The 22492-nt window shown below is 52.6% G+C and overlaps 1 protein-coding gene across 1 annotated transcript in view; it reads right to left on the bottom strand.

Moving 5' to 3' along the window:
- LOC144154975 (uncharacterized) overlaps positions 1 to 15437 on the bottom strand; it is a 62055-nt gene extending 46618 nt beyond the window's left edge. Inside the window, exon 1 of the mRNA XM_077686170.1 lies at positions 15310 to 15437. Within this exon, the coding sequence (XP_077542296.1) occupies positions 15310 to 15339 (30 nt within the window). The 5' untranslated portion in view covers positions 15340 to 15437. The remainder of the gene's footprint in view (positions 1 to 15309) is intronic.
- Positions 15438 to 22492: the final 7055 nt, after the last annotated feature.

Consider the following 22492-nt stretch of genomic DNA (forward strand, 5'->3'; position numbering starts at 1 on the left):
AATAGCAACAAGGACAACAACTTTTCAGATTTGTTTGCTTTATTATTTGGCCGTTCACCCCTTTTGTTCGAAGAAGCTCTCCAAAATCGTTTTTTTTTTTTCATAGTGTTAAATCCCCGTATGACCCTCTCTTCTTTCGCGCCCTTCCCATTACCACTTACCCTCACTCCGGCGTCACGCGGTTACTTTAATTCTTAGCTCTCCCCTTTATTTGCTTTCCATGCTCGGCTTCCTGCCATACGACGGTGACGCTGAACAAAACCCGTCGAAATGTGTAAAGATCGCTTCTGACAATAGGCACGCGCCGTTTATTGTATTGTAGGGAGGATAATGAAAAGATGCAACAGGAGATCAAGCTATGTGGGTATGCGCCGTACCAGCATCAACCATGCTGAAGAGGAATGTAGAATTATGTCCAATCCAGACACGGGGATATGCGCCAAAGACGTGTCCGGGGAAGAAGATGAACCCCATAAGGTGCATGCGCGAGAAACGAGCTGGGTTATCTCAACGCTGGGACCTGCGCCCCTACTGGTTTCACCCCTGCGAATAAACCACCTTGACCGGCTGCCGGTGCGTCGACTGTCTTCACAGTATATGCAATACGTATAAGCTATCCTGCCAGTAATGTTTCCACAATAAATGGGCGTCACGCAACCTTTGAGGGAGACTGTCTGTCGCACTTATGATAAACAAAACGCACGGTCATGCAACGCTTTGTTCGAAACTGTTCTGCGAGCAGACGATAAGCGATGCGCACTCCTTGCTGCAGACGGATAGACCCGAGGTACGAACCTGCGGAAGCCATGTCCGCCAAACCACCTGAAAGAAAGGCGAGGTCTGCGAAACACGTCTCCACTGATTATATTGCGCACATACCCGCTGACGCCCGACTGGTGGCGGTCGATAGAGCGGTTGCCACCAACGTTTCTATAGAAGCTGCCCGTCGCAGCGCGCACCAAAATTTCTCCTTGATGGTCATGTAGCGAAAGCCAGCTATAAGTCATCGAAAATGGGGGACTGTCGCCAGACGACTGCACAACCAATGCACAGCTCTTTTCGAGAGGCAAAAACAAACTCGAAATTTCTCCTTCGTTTAAAAGACCTGTCGGAGTATATATATGCCTGCTACGGCGACCATAAAAATAAACCACGGCGCCACAGCGGCCACCACAGGCGTCCCGAGTTCAACTCGGCCGTGCAAAACCATGCCCGAGTTTCCTCCGAGTTCTAATGTCAGTGAAATACACCCAGCCCATTCGTGGGCGCGGCGTAACAACCGAAGCCACACCAACCCATGACGTCCACTTAATGTGGGCAGAGCGTCGTAGCCACGAAGTCTTCACTTGATTCCCGCTAGCAGCAACAAGAACTTAGTACAAAACAAAAATGAAGTATCTACGCCACCGTCAGCCAATGATGCCACAGTCGCGGGGGTGTTCCATCCGAACTGAACGAGCCGGCAGGAGAGTACAAGACAACACGATTTTCCCACCGTAGCCTTCTTCATACACCCTTAAAACATATCCGATGTGTAAAGACACAACTTCAATGGCTAAAACGCACTCGCCAATGCTCAAAAACGCTCTTGACACGGGACGATTTCTCATGAGCGCCTGCCAGGTACACTCAAGCAAGGCGTAAACAAAAGCTATATTTGATGGTCGGGAGCAGGGCGCGTTCCGTTCGCTACAGTGGACCCCTTTGGTTACTTGGTGTGTGCTTGCACAGAGCTGCACTGGGACTACCCTCGGGCAACGTAGCAAACATAATTCAGTGGAAGAACAGAACACCGAGAAAAATGGACCGCCCAGCGCCGGGCGTGGCCAACTGCCAGGCAGGGGATTTCAAAGTAGCAGTGGGGTATCTAGGTTATGCTGGGGAATGAGCATGGGAGAGTGATTTCAGATGGGGCTGCATGCGGAAGATAGCACAAGCCGTACTTTATCGACGTAAGCGGCCCCAACACAGCGCGCTGAATATGCTAGGCACGCTGCGTACGATTCCGGCGATTTCGCTCGAGGTGTATCAAATGCTTCACTATCACTACTTTCATAACCCAAGCAGCTGGATACTCGGGAGTAGGCGGAACTCGGGCCTTCTGTAATAGCGCCTCAGAACTTTTAGGTCTCTCTTGCAGGAACAAGGTCGAGAACTGGGCCAGTTGGTATACATTCATTCTGAGGGAGCAGCGCAAACTAGACAGGACAGAGGGTAGGACTCGTGTTGTGTCCTACCCTCTGTCCTGTCTAGTTTGCGCTGCTCCCTCAGAATGAATCTCTTGCAGGAGTTAGAAGATGGAATTGGTTAGAAGATGGAATTGAACTTGTGATGATATGGGCAAATTGTACTACACACACGCGCGCGCGCGCGCGCACACCCGCACACAGCTTCGGTAGCCGGCCTGGCTACAAAGCTTCGTTCGGACAGTCGCCGACGTGACGACGATACAGAACTGCGTGAGGGCGACGTGCTAACCCCTCAACGTATTAAAAAAATAGCTGAGTATCTGCGCCTTCCGTTGCAAGTGTCGGCGAACGACGATTGTCGTCAGACGCCCCTGCCAAGTAAATGCCTCCCTTGTTCTCGCTCACCTCTTACACCGTTCCTCTCCCGTCTCGCTCATACCAAGATAGATAAAAACGCTAGAGCTTTGCTGAAATGAATTTAAATTTACTGCGTTCCACTGCTCCAGGCCGTGGGCCTCCATGCCAGCGCTGCCGTACGGCGGAAACGCTCGTGAATCGAGGTACCCTATTGCAACGTTTAGAGAACCATGTTGCCCTGCTCCAAGTGCGTTCCAAGCGGAACGTGGAACATAGCTAGTGGAACCTATTGTTACTGTTGCCGTCTGGTTTCGTAAGATTTCGACAAGAGCTATACTGGCGCGGATAACAGCAAGTGAAAGAGTGATTTTTTTTCTGCAGTGTATGTACCGCAAAAAATCAAGCATCCATAAATTTTCGATGGAGTAACACTGCAAATATTGCTGAAGTATTGACGTTTTACGTCATATTTGCGTAATGTTTCGTTCTTGTTCCCCAATGTTGACAAGTATGAACAATGCCACCAGAATTAAACGCTTAGATTTCGCGGTGAGTATATAAACCTGTTGTGCAGATCCTGTTTCACTTTGCCAGGGCGGCTGAATCGAATGGTAGACAGACCAAAATTTTGCCCTTCTAGTAGACCGAAAGACTATCGTCCTTAAAAACACAGGAGCAAAGAACTTGCTTCATCGGAAGCAAATTACCGTATTTTTTGTCCACAGAACAGCGGAACCGAGGATGCTTGTCGCGCTACTTGCCGCCATGTTGGAAACGCAAGCGGTTTCGCGTATACGCACACCATTTTGCTGAAATAGCGTCCGCTCGTCTTACGTCCGCAGAACGCAGAAGCGGCTTAGCGTGCGGCGCATCCGCAGTGCCAACAACGCGAAGAAATAGCGTTCGCTAACTGTTTGCGCACTGCTGCGTAGTTATTAGACAGATTTAGTTGGGCGCGCGCTCCGGACGAGCGTGCGCCCTGGCGGGGCGGGTTACAACTGCGCATTCGCAGTACGCTACGTATACGCCCCGAAGGTGCGGTGCTACGCACGCAACGGCTGGGAGCGTATGCTCTGGGGCGCTTGCGCGGCGCTGCGGACCTCCCGGAAGGCACCCTGCTTCCAAAATGGCTGCTGCCCCGGTGACGTCGGCGGCCAGAAGTTCCACAACTGAAAACGCGGACTGTCGCGTGTGTTTCTCATTAGGTGACAACGTTTCAGTTCCAACAGTCATACAGGCCAGAAATGAAGGACCAAGAACAACCCGGATGGTTCCCGAAGCGGGTGGCGGAATGCGCGCAGTGTTGGTGCAGATCCGCGGCCTCCATTTCGGGCATTCAAGAATTTTCGCCTGCGCCGTCGTCGCACCCTCGGGTGCGAGCAGAGAACGTTGCGCAACCCGTGTGAAACGTGAAGGATTTGTAGTTGGACTCCACAAATAAGAGGAAGTGAGTAATAGGAACGCATCGTATATCTTATTGAGTTGATACACCCGGGTGAAGTGCATCACTAAACCGCCGTGCCAGCCTACCCGCTGTTTCATTTTGCTTGTCGCATTAGCGCCGCATGCCATGCTCAGTTGTATTTGTCGCATGGTCCTGCCATATTTCAGAGCTGAATAAAGTGAGTGTCCCGAGCACTGCGTGTTGCTTCAAAACTATGGCGTCGCGCGGTTGAGCAAAACAATCGCGACGGGTGTATCATATTTTCCCCTAATACTGAATCAAGGTAAGAGGGTCTTTTTTTATCATACTTGCAAGATTTTTACAATCGTAACCAGCATTAACGCATTGAAAAAAAAACGCCGTCCAGCTACAGCTTGCCTTGGCTAGCCACGTAAAAAAACTCAAATTCCGGTACTTCGCGTTGGGTTGAATAGGTGGCGCCACAAGCGTTAGCGTACGCTACGAAAAACGCTGTACTAAAACTACTCATGGGCGCGTCGCTACGAACGTACGCTCCGTTTTACGCCCAGCAATACGCTAACGCCCGGAACGCCTAACTAAATCTGTCTATTCTAAAACTTAACGCGCTAGCGTTATTAGTATCATTTTTCGATTTTGCCGTGGCTGCTGGCCGTCCGCTATCAGCCGTGGTCATCAAGCGTTTGAATCAAATAGCGCACGAATGCGGACGCCTGAGCTGTTTTATTCAAACAATGTATAGCCAACTAGCCGAACTCCAAGCCTTAGATTCATCAAGCGTCCACGGAAGTACGTCATCGATGCTAACAGGGAACTACAACAAAAACCCACACATACGAAGGCTCGCCAGACACAAATGCCGAGCAGCGGAAATGAGATTATGGAAAGGAGGAAAATTATTCTACAGCCACGGCAAAAGAAAAGATACGAGATTTAAGCAGGTGCCGCGCCTGCACACTGAATTTAGTTTTACACGCCGTGGGTTTGCATTCCGAGCAGACACGGGTCCTGTTCGATTTACGGGCATTCTGGCAGCCCGCGGGCTGCCAGAAGCTTGCTCTCGGGCAGGAAGTTGCGTCATGATTACGTTGTTCAAGCGCATCGGGATGCACCGGAAGCCGGGAGCGAGCGCTCCCGAAGAACTTTTTAAATGCAGAGCATTTCTTTAACTCACGATGTCACCCGTTCTAGGCGTCCGAAGTAGTCCGCATCGCTCGCAGGTGCACCCTCTTCCCCGCTCCTCCTCGCCTACTCTTCGCTCGCATCGCGCGCGCTCTCCGCGGTCGGTTCGCGCCCAACAGGTGGGGGCGCGCGCTTCGCGGGATCAACAACATCTGTGGCGTGATCGTGACGTCAGCATCGCGTGCGCGTGGCGCGATCGTGGCGTGATAAAGGCGGGTGTCGGCGAGGCTGGAACGCACTCATCGCCGCGCTCTCTCGTCAGCAGTTGCCACAAGTGCAACAACATTAACGTAACTACTTAACGTCGTGCGCCCCCGGAAATGCTCTGCATTTGATCGTGCCCCTCGCGAGGGGATGTTTCACTGCGTCGCCATGCGAACAGTTTTAAATGCAGAGCATTTCTTTAACTCACGATGTCACCCGTTCTAGGGGTCCGTAGTAGTCCGCATCGCTCGGAGGTGCGCCCTCTCCCCCGCTCCTTCTCGCCTACTCTCCGCTCGCATCGCGCGCGCTCTCCGCGGTCGGTTCGCGCCCAACAGGTGGGGGCGCGCGCGTCGCGGGATCAACAACATCTGTGGCGTGATCGTGACGTCAGCATCGCGCGCGCGTGGCGCGATCGTGGCGTGATAAAGGCGGGTGTCGGCGAGGCTAGAACGCACACATCGCCGCGCTCTCTCATCAGCAGTTGCCACAAGTGCAACAACATTAACGCAACGCAAACTACTTAACGTCGTGCGCCCCCGGAAATGCTCTGCATTTGATCGTGCCCCTCGCGAGGGGGATGTTTCACTGCGTCGCCATGCGAACAGTTTTAAATGCAGAGCATTTCTTTAACTCACGATGTCACCCGTTCTAGGGGTCCGTAGTATTCCGCATCGCTCGGAGGTGCGCCCTCTCCCCCGCTCCTTCTCGCCTACTCTCCGCTCGCATCGCGCGCTCGCTCCGCGGTCGGTTCGCGCCCAACAGGTGGGGGCGCGCGCGTCGCGGGATCAACAACATCTGTGGCGTGATCGTGACGTCAGCATCGCGCGCGCGTGGCGCGATCGTGGCGTGATAAAGGCGGGTGTCGGCGAGGCTGGAACGCACACATCGCCGCGCTCTCTCGTCAGCAGTTGCCACAAGTGCAACAACATTAACGCAACGCAAACTACTTAACGTCGTGCGCCCCCGGAAATGCTCTGCATTTGATCGTGCCCCTCGCGAGGGGGATGTTTCACTGCGTCATTTTTTGGGGGGGTCGTCTGCTACAGTTTCGGCGGCAAAATGTCGAACGAAGCACGAAGTGCGCTCGCTGCTCTCGGGCGTTGTTTGCGGACCACCGTCATCTTGAAGGTAGGGTTGCGATTGCGAAGAGTACGATTGCGAAGCCGAAGTTTTCTATGTGAGCGTCGTTCTCGCGATGGTCCAGCGGGAAGAACGGCACCGCGTTACCCCTCTATATGGAGAACGTTGTGCCGGACTACCCGGAATTTGTGTTCAGGAGACTGTTTCACCTGTAGCGGTGCGCGGTGGTTGCACTGGTTGCCGAATTCTACCCCGAAGACCTGCGAGGACACCCCAAAATGCCTGCCCAGAAGACAGTTCTGATTGCCCTGTCGTAAAGTGGTACACAGGTGCCATCTACACGATCGGGAACTCGGCGTGAGCGAGTTATCTGTTCACGCCGCAGTCTACCGAGTCGTCGGATTTCTACATTTCTATCAGCGGACGGGAAATATTCTGGCCCGAGTGAGCAGTCTTGGAGCTAAACCAGCGGGTGTTCCACACTCTCGTTCGTCGAGGAAGAGGAGGACTGCCGGACATGATCGGCGCGATTTATGGGTGCCGCATTTCTAGACCCTCGGAGTCCGAAGGAAGCAACTGCAATCCCAAGAAATTTCCCTCCATCGTACTCCAGGGGATCTACAATGCGGAGGAGGAAGAATCAACTTTTACTGAGCCCAAGAAATCGGTGGTGCGCGCTGGCACCAGACGGAGTGGTTCCCTAGTTACGGGACCCATATGTTCCCAGCAGCTCCTGGCCCCTGTCTGTCAGTGCGAGCTGAGTCGGCAGGGCGAGGCTGGTCAACAAGGTCTCCCATCGCTCAAGGGGTTGGGGATTGGGGGTGTTGTGGGGAAGGGAAGGAGGGGGGGTCTTCAGTTCTGTACACTCTGTCAAGATGTGTGGCAGGGTGCCCCTCTCTCTTTTGCAAAACGGACAGAGCGTATCGTGTTCCGCAGGGTACATGAGGTTCATCAGTACGGGATGCGCAAGCTATCCCGCCTGCGCTCGACGCAGGATCGTCTGTTGCTGCCAAGTCAGTTTGGGGTGCGGTTCCGGCAGTCTGCGCCTCTCCTCTCGGTACATCCGGGTAATGTCCCGAAAGCTGGTAACCGGGTGCGGTAGCTCTTCCGGCTCGTTCTCGGCCCGGATTGACATTTCTCGGGCATGGTAGTCGGCGATGGTGTTGCCTGTTACCCGCGAGTGAGCCGGGACCCACACGAGCTCTATGGCTCTTCCCGGTGGCTTGCACTTGGACAGAATGGCTCGGGCCGCGGAAGAGATTACCCCCCTGCGGAAGCTTTCGTACGCTGTCATTGAGTCGGTGACCACGGTGTGCACGCATGGCTGTGCGAGTGCCAGGGCCACGGCCACTTCCTCGGCAACTGCGGGGTATGGTGCTCATCGACGCGTTCTCCGGCTTTTCTGGCAGATCCCAGGAAGCCAGAGTCCGGCGGGGGAGCTTTTTTTTTCTTTCCGGAGGAATAAACGAAAACTTTCATTCATTGAACACGAACAGCCAATGTACTCGCTGAAGTAAACACAGACATGGCTTCATCTAGAGTTGTGACGCCGTCCTCGCCCACGAGCTGAAATAGGCCATCCATGTCTGTAAGAAGACGAACCGCAAATGACCGTTTCGGCGCGAATCATGTCATTTCTCTTCTCGTTAAAAAAAAAAAAACGGGTGTTGCAATGCGAAAAATAGACTGAAATAGGCGCAAAAGGGATTTTTCATATCAAAGAAGCTACAAACCATGAAATCCGAAACAACTAAAAATAATCGCAATTTAATTTTAAAACTCGCCCGAGCCTTTTGTCGTCTGCTAGCAGCGTCGTCAGCTATCTGCCAGATCTGTGCCCGCTCGCCGCCAGACCACAAATGCCCGGGCGGCTCTGGCAGCTTGCGCAGAGCCAGAAGTGTCCGACCCAGAAAAATCGAAGACGATTTGGTGCCACCGGAAGTGATGTTTCGGGCTGCCCGAAAAAAACGAATGACCGGCTCTCGCCTCTGGCAGCCCGCGGGCAGCCTCGGGCAGCCAGAAGTGGAACATCGAACAGGCCCACGGTCGCGAGACGTGCTCTCAACACAGACCGCCACCGAAGCACACTTCCGGCAATTTAAATTAATGACGGCGCCAACATTCCGTTATCTAGTTTAAACTGGTCGCCATAGATTACCACAAGGCTCTCAAAAACCAAGCAAGGCCTGCACTGTAGCAGAACCGAACTAAAATGCGCTAGAATACGGAACAAAACCGAGTATCTGGCGTCTAATTTCAGGAATCTTAAAAGAGCTTAAAACATTTTGCGGTCGTGTAACGCTCTCAGGCTCTGTCCGACAAGCGATGAATGGCGCAACGCGGAAAATTTTAAAAACCCTAACAATCGCCCAACATGTGATCACCGAAAAACGTCAGGTAAGGATCCTGGGCTTGGCCCTACGGAAAAGCGGCAGCGCCGATGTCCCAATCGCCAAAGTACAGGCACTGTCCCAATTTAGCTCACATTCGAGAACCCCTGTATGGGGGGAAGGGCACGAATGATAAAAAAATACGAAGCTTGTGCAGGCACTGATCTTAAGCCGAATATCGTACAGACTCGATACCAGACACTACTTACCCTTTCTGAATGAGGCCAAAAAAGCGCCAGCATCAGGGAGGCACAGCGGGCAGCCCTTGACATCCGCATTTTCACAATTATCGAAAGGGCCTTTAAATTGCGTCTCATAATACACTCCAATAGATCAAGGAGGCCTATCGCCTAACGCGAAAGGAGCGTCCGAGGAACAAAATGGAGACCCGTCGTCGTATGCAAGGTACCCAATGATGGACGCTACGCTGAACGCTACGATAGATATGTCAACGATCCGGCGACTTTTCATAAAAGCTTTTCCCCTACTGAAAAACAGATCCAAACCTACACGAGGACAGGCGACAAGCGCGGATTTAATACCTTAGAAGAAGAAAGTTACAACACCATGGAAATAACAGTATACGCCGAAGCCGGGACGTTCGAAAGTACGAAGGCAACAATTGCAGTAAAGGAGCGCAATAGTAATCGCCGCTGTAATTATATTACCTTCCTACACGCGGTAATTAAAACATATTTGCGAACCCCCAATAGCCGGCATTCATTGAAAAGTTTAGCTGTCAATTTTTTCTCTTGGCAACACTGAAATGGCCACGAACATGGCCGAAGCGCCACGGAGATGGCGCAGCTTGTGCCACTGCGGCCGCACGCCGAAGAAAAATATAACACCGGCGTGCGTTGTCTGCTCCGTTTCAAACCGATTCTCAACGGTGGTGTCAACAGAGTTATTAATCGCACTCACTTTGGAGTCGAGGCATTACTTTGCGTTCGGCGGGCTTGAGCTTGGAATGTCCAACCCATATCATGCGCTTAGCACGGACAAGTACCGCCATCCCGCGCACTCACATGTTTGCCTGCATGCGTTTCTCGCTATTGAATACAGGCTATAGATGCTTAAACAACATTACACATGCTCAAATGGCGATTAGTGTCTTGGATACAGGCAGAACACGTAAATATTTAAGAAACGCTCTCCAATCAACAGTGATGAAAGTTCAAACTACATTAACACACGGACACGGGGATGGAAGGCACCGACGAGGCCGATCAAGTTCCACTCCAACTCGCGTACCGTGCTCCCCGCAGACCACGGCTACCAGTATCCCCTTCCCGAAAAATAGGGAAGATCATCCTAAGACTAGGAACACCGCCCTCCCCCGTGCCATACGGGGATCTCGTGGCTCAAGAATTTAAAGCTGCTCAGGATGCGAACCAACAGATATATTCAGAAATCTAGATTGGCGAAGATTTTTGGCCGTATTTAGGATAATGTCGGACATTACCTACCAAACACCCACTCTCTTTAGCGAAACCTGGTGATATCCTAGGATGTGTTTCGGGGCAGTGACTAAGTCCGAAAAATTACAAGGGGGGGACACAACTTGAATTGGCGGCCATCTTGTAGAACTATAGGGTAGAAATACTCGGCCCAGTGGAGGGGTCGGGAGATCCTGCCCCCCCATGATTTCCGCCACTGCTGGGGGGTGAACACAACAACATCAAATATCCAACCTATGTTGACGCATGGTAGGCTGCTCTTACCAGCTTGTCACCTGAAAATCACCTTCTGGGGCCGTGGAATTCCGCTCCACCCTATAGGGTCTGCCATCTCTTTATCCACTTTTCCCTAACTTTGAATCAATATTACTCAGCAACCAACTCGCCCAACTTTCCGCTTTAATTAATCTTACTCAACAGAGATGGTTCACTTCCTTCCTACTCCCTTCTGTCTGTCTCAAAACCCACCACGATAAACACCGTTAAACGTCGACGCTCTCGCTTTCTCTCTCGTACTGACCAGAACCTCGCAGCCGCAACTTTTTACGCCCATATCTTAATCCACGCATGCGTAGATATCCTCCGAGCTTCCTGTGCTGCTGTGAATAAAACCATTGCGGCTAGGCTCGCCTGTGACGAGCCTAGCCGCAACGAGCAACTGGCCGTGGCGTCTAACCACCATCCCTCTCCAGCCCTGCTGTTGGAAGCGTAGCATTTGTAGATAGGCAGTCAGGTAGTCGCTCGTTCGGTCTGCTCAACATTAACTGCTGCACTCGCCAAACAGAAAATGACGTGCTACAAAGCGGTAGGCGAATCTGTAATGCTGCTGGCATGATGAAAGGAGGCATTACTGTAGTGTGTCGCGTCTCGACTAGATGGCGCCACGGCGACCATCATCATCAGTGGACTCGAGGCGCTCTAATAAAGCAAGCTCCCCGCCGGGGCGGGTTATGTTCCTGCTGGTAGCATCGTGTCTGTACGTGTCTCTCAGGGCTGCGTGCTCTGCCGGGGCGGTCCCTCGGCGTACCCGCTCGGCCACCCTCAAGATGGAATCGGAAGGAGTGATCCGCCGCGTCGATGCTCCGACAGAGTGGTGTGCTGGACTGGTAGCTGTGCCAAAAGGTGATGGTGATTACAGGATCTGCGTAGATCTCTCTCAGCTTAACAAAGCCGTCCTTCGCGAACGCCACATGCTACCGACGGTGGAACAATGCCTAGGCTTGCTTGGAGAGGCCAAGTTTTTTTCTAAGCTGGATGCTAAGTCAAGTTTTCATCAAGTCATGCTGTCTCCACAGTCACAGCTGTACACAACGTTCATTACCCCGTTTGGTCGCTATTGCTTTCTGCGGCTGCCATTCGGCATCACATCGGCACCCGAGTATTTCCAGAAGCAAATGTCTCGGATACTAGAAGGCCAGACCGGCGTAGTGAACATGATTGATGACATCCTTGTCTTTGGCAAGACTCGTAAAGAGCATGACCAGCGCCTCCAGCAGGTCCTCGCACGGCTCTCCAAGGCAGGCATCACGCTCAACCGAGACAAATGTTCCTTCTAGGAGTCGTAGGAGTCGTAGTTTCTAGGAGTCTCTAGGAGTTTCTAGGAGTCGTAGTGAGTGCCCACGGTATTTCACCCGACCCTGACAAGGTGGCAGCCATCAAGCGTCTGCCTGCTCCCGAAGACCTCTCTGGCGTTCGTCGTCTACTGGGACTCGTGAATCATGTGGGACGTTTCTTGCCGAATGTTTCGGACGTCACCGCACCTATTCGTGCCCTCCTTCAGAAGAACTCTGAATGGACATGGGGCCCATCGCAGCAGTCTGCTTTCGGGAAGCTAAAAGAACTGCTGTGCTCTGAACGGTGCGTTGCAACTTACAACACCCAGTACAAGACAACGGTTTCAGCAGATGCAAGCTCCTTTGGCCTGGGGGCCGTGCTTCTGCAAGAGCAACCATCCGGAGAGCGTCGAGCAGTTGCCTTCGCTTCAAGGTCTCTCACGTCGGCAGAAACAAGATACAGCCAAACCGAAAAAGAAGCATTGGCAGCCAGCTGGGCTGTGCAGAGGTTCGACCAGTATGTCCGTGGTCTGGACTTCATCCTGGAGACCGCCCATCAGCCTCTCGTTGCACTTTTAGGCAACATGGAAATCGACCTCTTGCCACCTAGAATCCAGCGCTTCCGTCTGAAGCTCATGAGCTACCAGTACAAGGTACTCTATGTACCCGGCAAACTCTTGGCTACAGCTGATACGCTCTCTCGAGCTCCTGTGGATGCTCCTTCGTCGCAGCAGGCCGACCAGGTCGAACTCTACGTGCAAGAACTCGTCCGCTCCCTTCCAGGTCTTGTCTCCACACGGTGGGACGACCTGCGCCAAGCCCAAGCATCTGACGGCGAGTGTGACCTTCTCGTGGAGTACTGTACTAAGGGTTGGCCCAGACAGTCTCGGTTGCCACTTCATCTGAAAAAGTATTGGCAACACAGGGGAGACCTCACTGTGTGTGGTGGTTTGCTCCTGAAGAACACTCGCATTGTCATCCCCACCTCTCTTCAGCGGTACATGCTGGAACTGCTACATGAAGGCCATCAAGGGATCAACCGCTGCAAGGCAGTGGCACGAGAGTCGGTATGGTGGCCTGACATCAACAGCCAAATTGAACACACCGTCTCCAGCTGCCCCAAGTGTGCTGAGACTCGGGTCCAACGTCCAGAACCCATGATGGCTACAGTCACACCAAGTCTTCCTTGGGAGGAGGTGGGCGCCGACCTCTTCCACCTGAACGGCAGGGACTACATTCTTCTGGTTGACTACAGGTCCAGATTCCCCGAGGTCATCAGCCTTGGGTCAACATCAGCAGCAGCAGTAATCACAGCAATCAAGAGCGTTTTCGCCCGCCATGGTATCCCCAAGTTACTGCGCACAGACAATGGTCCTCAGTTTGCGGCCAGGGAATTCGGGGACTTTGCACTGGCCTACGGCTTCCATCACGTCACGAGCAGTCCTCGGTTCCCGCAGTCAAATGGGGAGGTGGAGCGAATGGTCCGCACTGTCAAAGACCTCCTAGGCAAGTCGGAAGACCCGTACCTGGCCCTGCTGGCCTACCGAGACACACCGGGCGTCAATGGACATAGCCCTGCACAGCTGTTAATGGGCAGACGCCTGCAAACTCGCATACCCAAATCGGGTAACCAGCTGAAGCCAGGCTGGCCGTCTTCGGTAGAAGTGGACCAGCGGGATCGTGCTAACAGGCAAAGACAGGCAAAGGACTTCAACAGAAGACACGCTGCTCGTGAACTTCGTCTGCTTCAGCCAGGTGAACATGTTTGGGTCCGGGATATCAAGAGTCCAGCTGTCGTCTTGAGCCCAGCGCAGCGTCCGCGCTCGTACGTGGTAGAGACACCCAAAGGGGTGCTGCAGCGCAACCGCAGTCACCTTGTTCCTACTTCACCCTCACCAGCAGTGGCCACCGGGAGTGAGCAAGCGTCCCCTTCTGCGTCACATGGTGCGACACCACCAACTGTGCGGGAGCCCACTGCGCAGGTGTCACGGTTCGGTCGAACCATTCGCCAGCCAAGGAGGCTGGACTTGTGAGGGCTTCTGAAGCGGGACTTCTGAAGGGGGGATGTAGTGTGTCGCGTCTCGACTAGATGGCGCCACGGCGACCATCATCATCAGTGGACTCGAGGCGCTCTAATAAAGCAAGCTCCCCGCCGGGGCGGGTTATGTTCCTGCTGGTAGCATCGTGTCTGTACGTGTCTCTCAGGGCTGCGTGCTCTGCCGGGGCGGTCCCTCGGCGTACCCGCTCGGCCACCCTCAACAATTACAGGAAAACGGCTCCCGAGCGCCTTGTGAAACATCACAGCACGGGTGCCACTTCCGCGCGTTTTGCTGGCGTCACAGTGCAGGTGTGAACTACAGTTTAACCTAAACTTAAGGGACAAGGTCATGCCTAGCGAGTATAAACGAAAGGCAAAAGCGGAGTAGATGATTAGCCAAAATGTGGACCTAACACGTGCGCTGGAAAAGAGCAGTGCCCTTACGTAGACGTCCTCGCCTCAAGACTGCGGCGGCACAATCTCAAGAGGGGTGCTAAAGTCGCTGACGCACACGCCGGAAGAACAGCAAAAGCAAAGGCGCAATTCGCATTTCCTTCACTCGTTCCAGCAGCGCGCAACCGGCACCGATCGAAAAGAACGGCAGAAAACCGCGAGAGCAAACTTGCGATGATGGGACTGCCCAAAACCGGAGGCCGGTGGCATGGTTGCTGCAGCAATACTGGACATGGGGCAAAAAGGTTGCGTTGACATGGGCATACGGGTACGGTGCGCTAACGCACCCCAACCGTTGCGCTAGCGCAACGTTATGTTAGCGCAACCAGCTACCAGTTAAGCTTTGCTACTGTGACCTTTTGCGGAAGGCTCCTTTAAATCCACTGCGCAGAGAGCAACCATTTCGTGGAACCACCAGGCAGTGGCGTTCCCAGGGGGGGGGGGGGGGGGGGGGCTAAGGAGGTGATCGCCTTACTCAAAGAGGTCCTCAGCTTCTTATTTTTAGTTTTTTTTTTCAGCATTCCACTTGCGCGAGGTTAAATCCCACTTGCGCGAGGCCGCAAACCTGTTGCGACCGTCAGAAATGCGGGCTCTAGTCAGCCGTTGCACCGCCGAAGGGGCGCCAAAAACCACTCTGTCGCTAAGTGATTTGTGCGTTCACACGGCATACGCGCACACGCCTGCATGGTTATCACCTCCTCCGCAGAATTGGCGCAAGAAGAGAAGCGGTTCTTTATTCGCCCCCCCCCTTCCCCCCCCCCAAAAAAAAACCAGTCTCTGGGACCGCTACTGCCACGAGGCCGGTGGAAAACCGTTGCCACCGCCTCACAAGCTAGGCAATATGCAAGATGAAATTAAACGCTTGCTCTTGGTCAGCGGGGGCGGTAAATGCTAAACTAAATTTTAGTGAGAGCGACATGCACACGCGCAGGTGTAAGCCGCAGTAGCCATGAATGTGCAGTAGTAGAACCAAATACACTCACCATTCCTGGGGCACGGTTTGGTTCCGCCATGTCGTAAAAGCACACAAGCGCGTTCTGTCGAAAGAGCGGCTCTTGTCAGCGCCGTTTATATTTCTTCTTTCCCCCCTCTGCCCTCTTGGTCCAGAAACAATACGTGGGCGAAGTCACGCTGGTATTCAATCCGTACTGCTATCTAATATTCTTGGCGACGAAATTGGGGCATATCAGGGAACGCTCATGTTTCAGAACGACCGAAGCATGTGATCATCGGAGTGATATTTTCTTTCGTGCAGGGGAATAAATGCCGAAAGCACGTCACGGGGAAGCGATCTAGTGATAACGAAGTAATTGATCGATTGTCGGGTGAAACGCGCCGACTCAACGAAGGCGATGAGGCTCGCCGTAGTGGAGAGCTCCGGATTAATAATGTTTATTAATGTGGCTGGTCAACTTGGTGCTGGCCAACGTGGTTGCCGTCATTGCCTTTACTTGGCAAGCTACTTTATACAAGCTACTCTTCCGGGCGTCAATAAGCCATTGTTGGCTGCACCAACAATCAGCATAAGCCCAAATTGCTGAAGCAAGAAACCTGCGAAGAGCAGCCCGACAAAAGAAGTGTCCGCACGACCCAATCACTCGAAGCGGAGGAAGTTGCCGTGGTCCTCGCGCTAACACATCCGAGGGTCGGCACTATTGGCCACGAGGACATACCATGGCGCCACCTACGAATGACGTCACTTATTGGACGCCGTAAATTCATATGAAATACTTGCGCCGTGACATCTACGAGACTGTGTGTGCAAGGAAACACCTTGTAACAGCGACGGAAGCGCGTCGCTCACTTGTGATCTCACCGCGCCTACTGCTCGCCTTGCCTGGTAAATGAATGACTAAGTGAGAACGGTGATCGGATTGCTTCGCCGCGCATGCTTAAAAGTACTGCTATGATGCGCAGTTTGGCTTTAGCAGTGCCTATTACCCCTACAATGTTTTTCATAGTTATTCCCGGATTTGATTAACGATCACTGCCGTAGCCTGTACTCTGCACGGCTGTTTACTTTTTACTTTTCGCGACAACTTGTCCGCAATGTATAAATGGTATACGAACGCAAGTTTTCAACGCCTGCGAGCGGGTTCGGACATGGCTATATTTAGTTTTCATTAGGACTTTGGCGTGGGAATGTATAATTGTAACGTGGGCTCTTTTATGTGTACAGTGAGCCTGCCTTCCTCTAGCATCAATGAAACTAACGATTGCTCACATAAGGCGAGGCTGTGTACGAGGCGAAACACGTCGTTGATGAATAAGGGTAATTGGGAGTTTTAAAATAGGAGAACCGAGCGTTGGGGGCCTCCCAAAGTGATGAGGGAACCTAAACGCAACACGCGCGCGCGCGACGAAAGGGTTTCTCGAACCGCTCGCCGCCGGCTTCGGATGCACGTAATCGAATGTTGGGAACTTTAGGCTTAACGTCGCGGCAGATATTTCTTCGCCGCTATCGTTACAGTTGCGAATGAGAGTCCCTAATACAACTTTTCACTTCACTGTGACCCTCTTTCTTGTGTGTGTAACTTTGTATCCGCGTCCGTTTAAGCGATCGGTGATCAAGAACCTGCCACGGCCTCGGCCGATGCTTGCGCGCAAGGCACATATCCTTCGGCCGCTCGCCGCACCGCGCGTGAACGGGCCGGCGGTGCCGGGACCGACCTTCGGGTACGGTCGGCGTAGATCGCGGCAGATATTTGAGCATCGCTTTGAAAAGCACAGCTGATGACACTACCTACCACAATTTTTCATCTATTTAACGTCCACATTCACCGCTGTCGAATTACTTTTCCACAACTAGCGTGATTTTAAAAATTGCCGCCAATCCACTCGGTGAATGTGGTTGGAAAACAAAGCTGTAAATGTCACCCACAACGATTACCCATGCGACATCACCTAAATTCACTCACGTCGCTCTACAAATCGTGAAACTAGAGAGAAGTCAAATGTACATAACCACACCCTGTATTACTTCAAAGAGATATTCTTCCTCAGGTTAAACTATTGCATGAGGCATGAACGGTGGTTGATTGACTTGTATTGGTGTAGCACATGAGTGGATACTTTTTTTATAAAGTGAAAGCGCAAAACCGGTGTCAGGCGATCTCACTTCTCCGTCTCTACCGTCGCGGACGGAGGCGATCAGATTGGTGGCAGAGACGATGGAGGAGGAGGATGAGGAACTAGAGGAGGAAACACTTCTATTCAGATTTCTGAACGGCCCCGAGTGCGGCCCAGGGGAGTGGTTCCTTCTTCACTGTAGCCCATATTCAGTCCGCGCCGCCTGTGTCCTGTCCACCAGCTGAAGCTGGGTAGATAGTGTGGCGTTCTACATTTCACACACTAGTTATTTCCCACCCCGCAGCCATCGCGCTCAGCAACCATGCCTTGTGAGCGCCGGCTGCGGACGGGTCCGTTGTTTGCGGATACAGACACAGGCAGGAGGCGGCGAGGGCAAAACATCAATGGCAGCATTTATTGCAAAGTGCAAATCATATACACTGCATACAGACTAATCGTAGGCCATAACAGTAACACTGGTAGAGAGGCATGAAACAACGCTAGAGATCGAGATGGTTCGACTCACCGATGGCATACCGGAGTAGTGGAGCGCTGCGCGTGCGAGCGAGTTTCCGTCTCCCAGCTCGTGTGGACGCGTCCCATTGTGGCGCATTCCCCAGGTCAGGACAAGCGCGCCGAAACGTCCTCGCGCTACCGGATCCCCCAAGACAAGAGACCGTCCTCACGTCATCCAACAACCCACCACACCTCGCCTTTTGGTGGCGCTAGTATCGAGGAAGAACTAAGGGACCTTAGGAAGAACTGGTTCTCGGGCAAGGCAGAGGGGAAAAGGGTCAACGCCTCCACCAGGGCGACAACAAACCGTCCGGTCGCTGGCGCCCTCCCGTATGGTTCCCGTCACGTGAGCGAGGCGCGTTGTGCGCCGGCCGCGATGGGAAGCTAGCCAGAAAGGAGTTCGCGTGAAAGTCGCGATCCCCACAGTAGAGAGGGGCTGGACAGCAGCATCTCCCATTGCTCTTGTTAAATTAGCACACCCCAATTATGTGGCGGAGTGTTCCTACTTAGGAGCAAAATTTACATGCAGCGTCGTAGCTAATCGGGTGTATTAAGTGAACACGCGTCCGGTGTGGGAAGGAGCCGGATTGTATGAGCCGTAGGGTAGTTTGTTCTATGGAAAGGTCAGGGTAATGCGAAGGTAGAGTCTGCCCCCAAGGCAATAATTCTGGGTTATGCCCCTGAACGATACAAGCGGATGACTGTCCTCGTGCAGCTCCATAGCACCGGGGGTGAAAGTGCAGGCTTGGTGGGCGTATTCGTTGCACTCCATTGCAGCGCGAGCACTTGTCCAGATGAGCTGAATGGAACCATTTGGGTAGTGGTTTTTTAGCACACGCAGTGAAGGTCGGGACACCAAACCGGAAAGGTAGTTCCGGTAGGCTTGTTGGGAATTGTTGACTACTTTACGAACCCCTGGTTGAGAGCCAAGGCGATGGCTGCCTCTTCTGCTGCCATCATGTCTTCGTTCTTGACTCAGGCACAAGCAAGGAGGTTGGTTCTGGAGGTAGCCACGATGATGGCGTACTGCTGCCCTCTATGTTTGGAGGCGTCTGTGTAGATAACTGCATGATCCCCACCGAGGATGGTGTTGAGCGCTTGAGCCCGTGCTTGTCGGCGACTCTCGTCGTCTGAGGGGTTCATATTTCTAAGCAAATGGAGCATATTTCTTGTCGCCAAAAGCCCAGGAGTACATCAAGTGGAGTGATACTCTGTGCTGCCCAGCCAATCTGGTGAAAGATTCGGCAACCCGCCGCAACTCTGCTCATGCGGAACTTCTGGATAGAAAGATGACCCTCTCTCAGCTTTTTAGAGCCCCGTGCTAAGCAGCCTCTCTGGGCGCACTCATGGGAAGAAAAATGGCTGGCTCAGGCGCCTTTCTAATCATTATATAAAGCATCTTTATGTCCTCCTTGCCGAGAAGAAGACAGGGGGTTGACGTAAGTGATTCTGGAGAGGACGAAAGCTAATCGAAAAGTATCGAATTCCTTGAGGCCTCGCTTCTTGGTGGCAACTTGCCCGATTATTTGTATGATTTATTGATGTTTTTTTGACGCACTGCAAGGATACGTTACTCTTGGTGTTGGCCTGAAGATGTAGGCCCAGGATTTTGATGCTTGGGCTTGGAGTGATGGCCTGGCCATCGAGAAGTATTTGAAAGTGTCAGTTGAGGTGTCGTCTGGTTTGAGGGCGGACGACAAGGAACTGATATTTTTTGCGAGAACACTGGAAGCCACAGGCCCATTGGCGTACTAAACATAAGATGCCATGGGTTAGTGTAAGCTTCGTTTAATCGCTATCGCGTGGCATTTAGCGAAAATGCAGGTGTTAAACCCATAGATGTGCTTGGTCAGTGCACCACTTGTCTTCCTCGTCTCTGCGTGGGCTCGTAGGTAGATCGGTAAGGCTGCGGGCTCTTGCTTTGTTACTCTGTTAGTTACAGGTTCGATTCCTGGCGGTGCCGTAAATTTTTTTATTTGTTTACGGGAGTTTTTTGGTGACACCAACAGTCGCGAAAGAACCCTTGGGGGGTAGAGGTAAAAAGCTTTGCTTTAAAACATGCACTGACGATTACTATACTCACTAATATGGTATTTGTGCGCCCCGCGACCTCCAGTCTTCTCGGTCACGGCGTGTTTCTGCCGCGTCCCAGGAAGTCTTCGCGTGATCAGCGAACGCACGGCGGCGTGCGCTTCTCCGCTGCTACCTCGCAGTGCGCCGCCGCCGCCGGCCAGCATGTTGAAAATTGTGCTTAAACCTCCCGCGCAAATGTCACGTGGTTCGGCTTAGCCCCGCATAAAGGAGCAGCGACCATTTCTTGCATACCGTGTTTAAACCTCCCGTGCAAACTTTTCGTGATTTGGATCAGCGGAGAGTGGAACAGCGTCTGGGATGGATATGGGATGGATATGGGATGGATACATGCCGGATACATGTCAGGGGGAGGGCGCTCTTTGGTGGAGACGCATGAGACGTGTGAGGGAAAGGCAGAGAGATGACGCCGCAGCCACACGTGTGGTACTACACCTCACCCTTCGCTAGACGCTCCTCTCCGTTTTCTTTCTTTCGTCGCTGCTGCGTTCACTCACTCGGTTACGCGAACGTAAACAGACGCCGCTCCCGCGAAGCCCAGGTAACGGCTGCCAAAGGGCTGCCCCTACAACGACCGAAACCCGCCGTAGCCGTTTCCGCTCAAATTCTACTTCGCCAAGTAGCTGCGAATTCCTACCGGTAGAAGAGAAACTTCCCCAGTTGGAACGCCGGCTTGGGCCCATATTGCTTTTGCAGCTTGGAAGGCCTTCCGAGCGACATTTTCGCCGGTGTCTTTGATGCCTAAGTATGCGCCATCACCGGTTGCCGGTTTGTGCGTGCACGGTTCGCGGGGAGAAAAAGGGGGGCGTGCACACGCAGCTAGGCTTCATGCCGGTACCGTTGAAATGCTGGTTGTACTGGTGTGGAGATTTTGATGTCAAAATTACATGGCTTAATGCTGTAAGCCGGCTGCCCTCCTTAATTGAGTTGTTCGGGGCGGGTTGATGTGTTTTACAGGCATCTTACACAAACAGTAACATGCATACGAGGGGGAAGAAAAACGGACAGCCACTTGTTTGTACGCGAGAATAGAGCGCAAGAGATTCCAGGTTTTAAATCGTTATGGGATGGATACATGCCGTTCGTTTGAAAGGAGGGCAAGAATCGAAGCGTTGACCCGAACACAAGCGCGAATGGGTGCACAAACTACAGAAAGCTGCTGGCGCCACCGTTACCGCCTCAAGTTCGGCTCGCCCAGTAGCGGCGAATGCCTCCCGGATGAACAGCTACTTGCCCACTTGGAACGCCGGCGTGAGGCACAATCATTTCTTCAGAAGGCTTTCAGGGGATATTTTCGACCGCGTGTGTCACTTCTAAGCTCGGGCACATGACCGGTTGCCGGTTTTTGCGTGCGGAGGTTTGTAGACGATAATAGTCGGAGGGAGGAGGAGGGAGTGCACGCGCAGCTATAGTAGAGTGCACTAGTACACTCTAGCTATAGACCATTCCAACGAGGGCGCCGCCATCTTCCGTGCGCAGCGCCCTCTCATAGCTGGCCGATTTGTTGGCTTCGGCGTTTGCTCCGCGGCGCATGGGCGCCAACGGCATCTCGGTGAATTTTGCGTTGTAGCGCGTTGTACGTTAATTTCCGTAATATACTTTAAATAGGAAATTTGTTGCGTAGGACCACTTTAAGCGATCTGGCTTAAATTGGTGGCTTTTGGGCCGCGGGGGAGCTGAAATTCGCCTCGAGGTATGGTCCACGGTGGGTAAGCGATGCCGTGTCGAACATGTTTTCAATACTTCGTCGCAATTTTTTTTTGTTTGCGTGTGTGTGTCCGGGATAGCGTATAGTGGGTATTTTGATCGCTTTACTGCATAAACTGATGTTTGTTAAAACAATTTAACCGTTATTCGCTATTCGCCCATGGGCAACAAGCAGAAGCGTGTGTCAGTGTAACAGACTTCAGGCTTCATATCCCTGCAGGGGTTGATACATGTAGTTTTGGGTGAACTTTGCAAGTGTTTGGCACATTACAAAGTTTGTATTACATCTTATCGATATATCAACACGTTACCCTAAGCCAGCACTGCCGCTAAATATAAACAAAACTTCCTTTCTCTAGAATTTCGAGCTGCTCTACAGAACAGTTTAGCCGTGCAACTAATGTACAACATAAATAAAATAAGCAACACAGCTCCTGGAGAGCGTCATATAAGGATTTATTAGGCGTCCGCCGTTGGGCAACCCAACAAGCGTTCGCTTTTGCGTTGCTTAGTTTGATGTTGCCGACAAAGAGGCATCACATTTGGGTAATATATACTGCAGCCTTGGCTGGAGTGAGCGAGTGAACAACTTTATTTTGCCCGAATCGGGGATGGGGGAAGAAGGGAGGTACAATCCCCTTCAGTAGGCCCTCTTCCCCCTTCCCCTCAGATTTTCTGGGGAAAGGGACAACCTAGGGAGGTGGTAGTCATTGTGAAAATCGCCAAGGTCAGCCCACGTAATACTTGGAGCTGGGTTTGCCGCAATGTGACCGCAGCAACGCT

Source organism: Haemaphysalis longicornis, unplaced genomic scaffold (genome assembly GCF_048455015.1).
Source record: "Haemaphysalis longicornis isolate Haplotype H1 unplaced genomic scaffold, Haemaphysalis longicornis Haplotype H1 scaffold_1, whole genome shotgun sequence".
Classification (NCBI taxonomy): Eukaryota; Metazoa; Arthropoda; class Arachnida; order Ixodida; family Ixodidae; genus Haemaphysalis; species Haemaphysalis longicornis.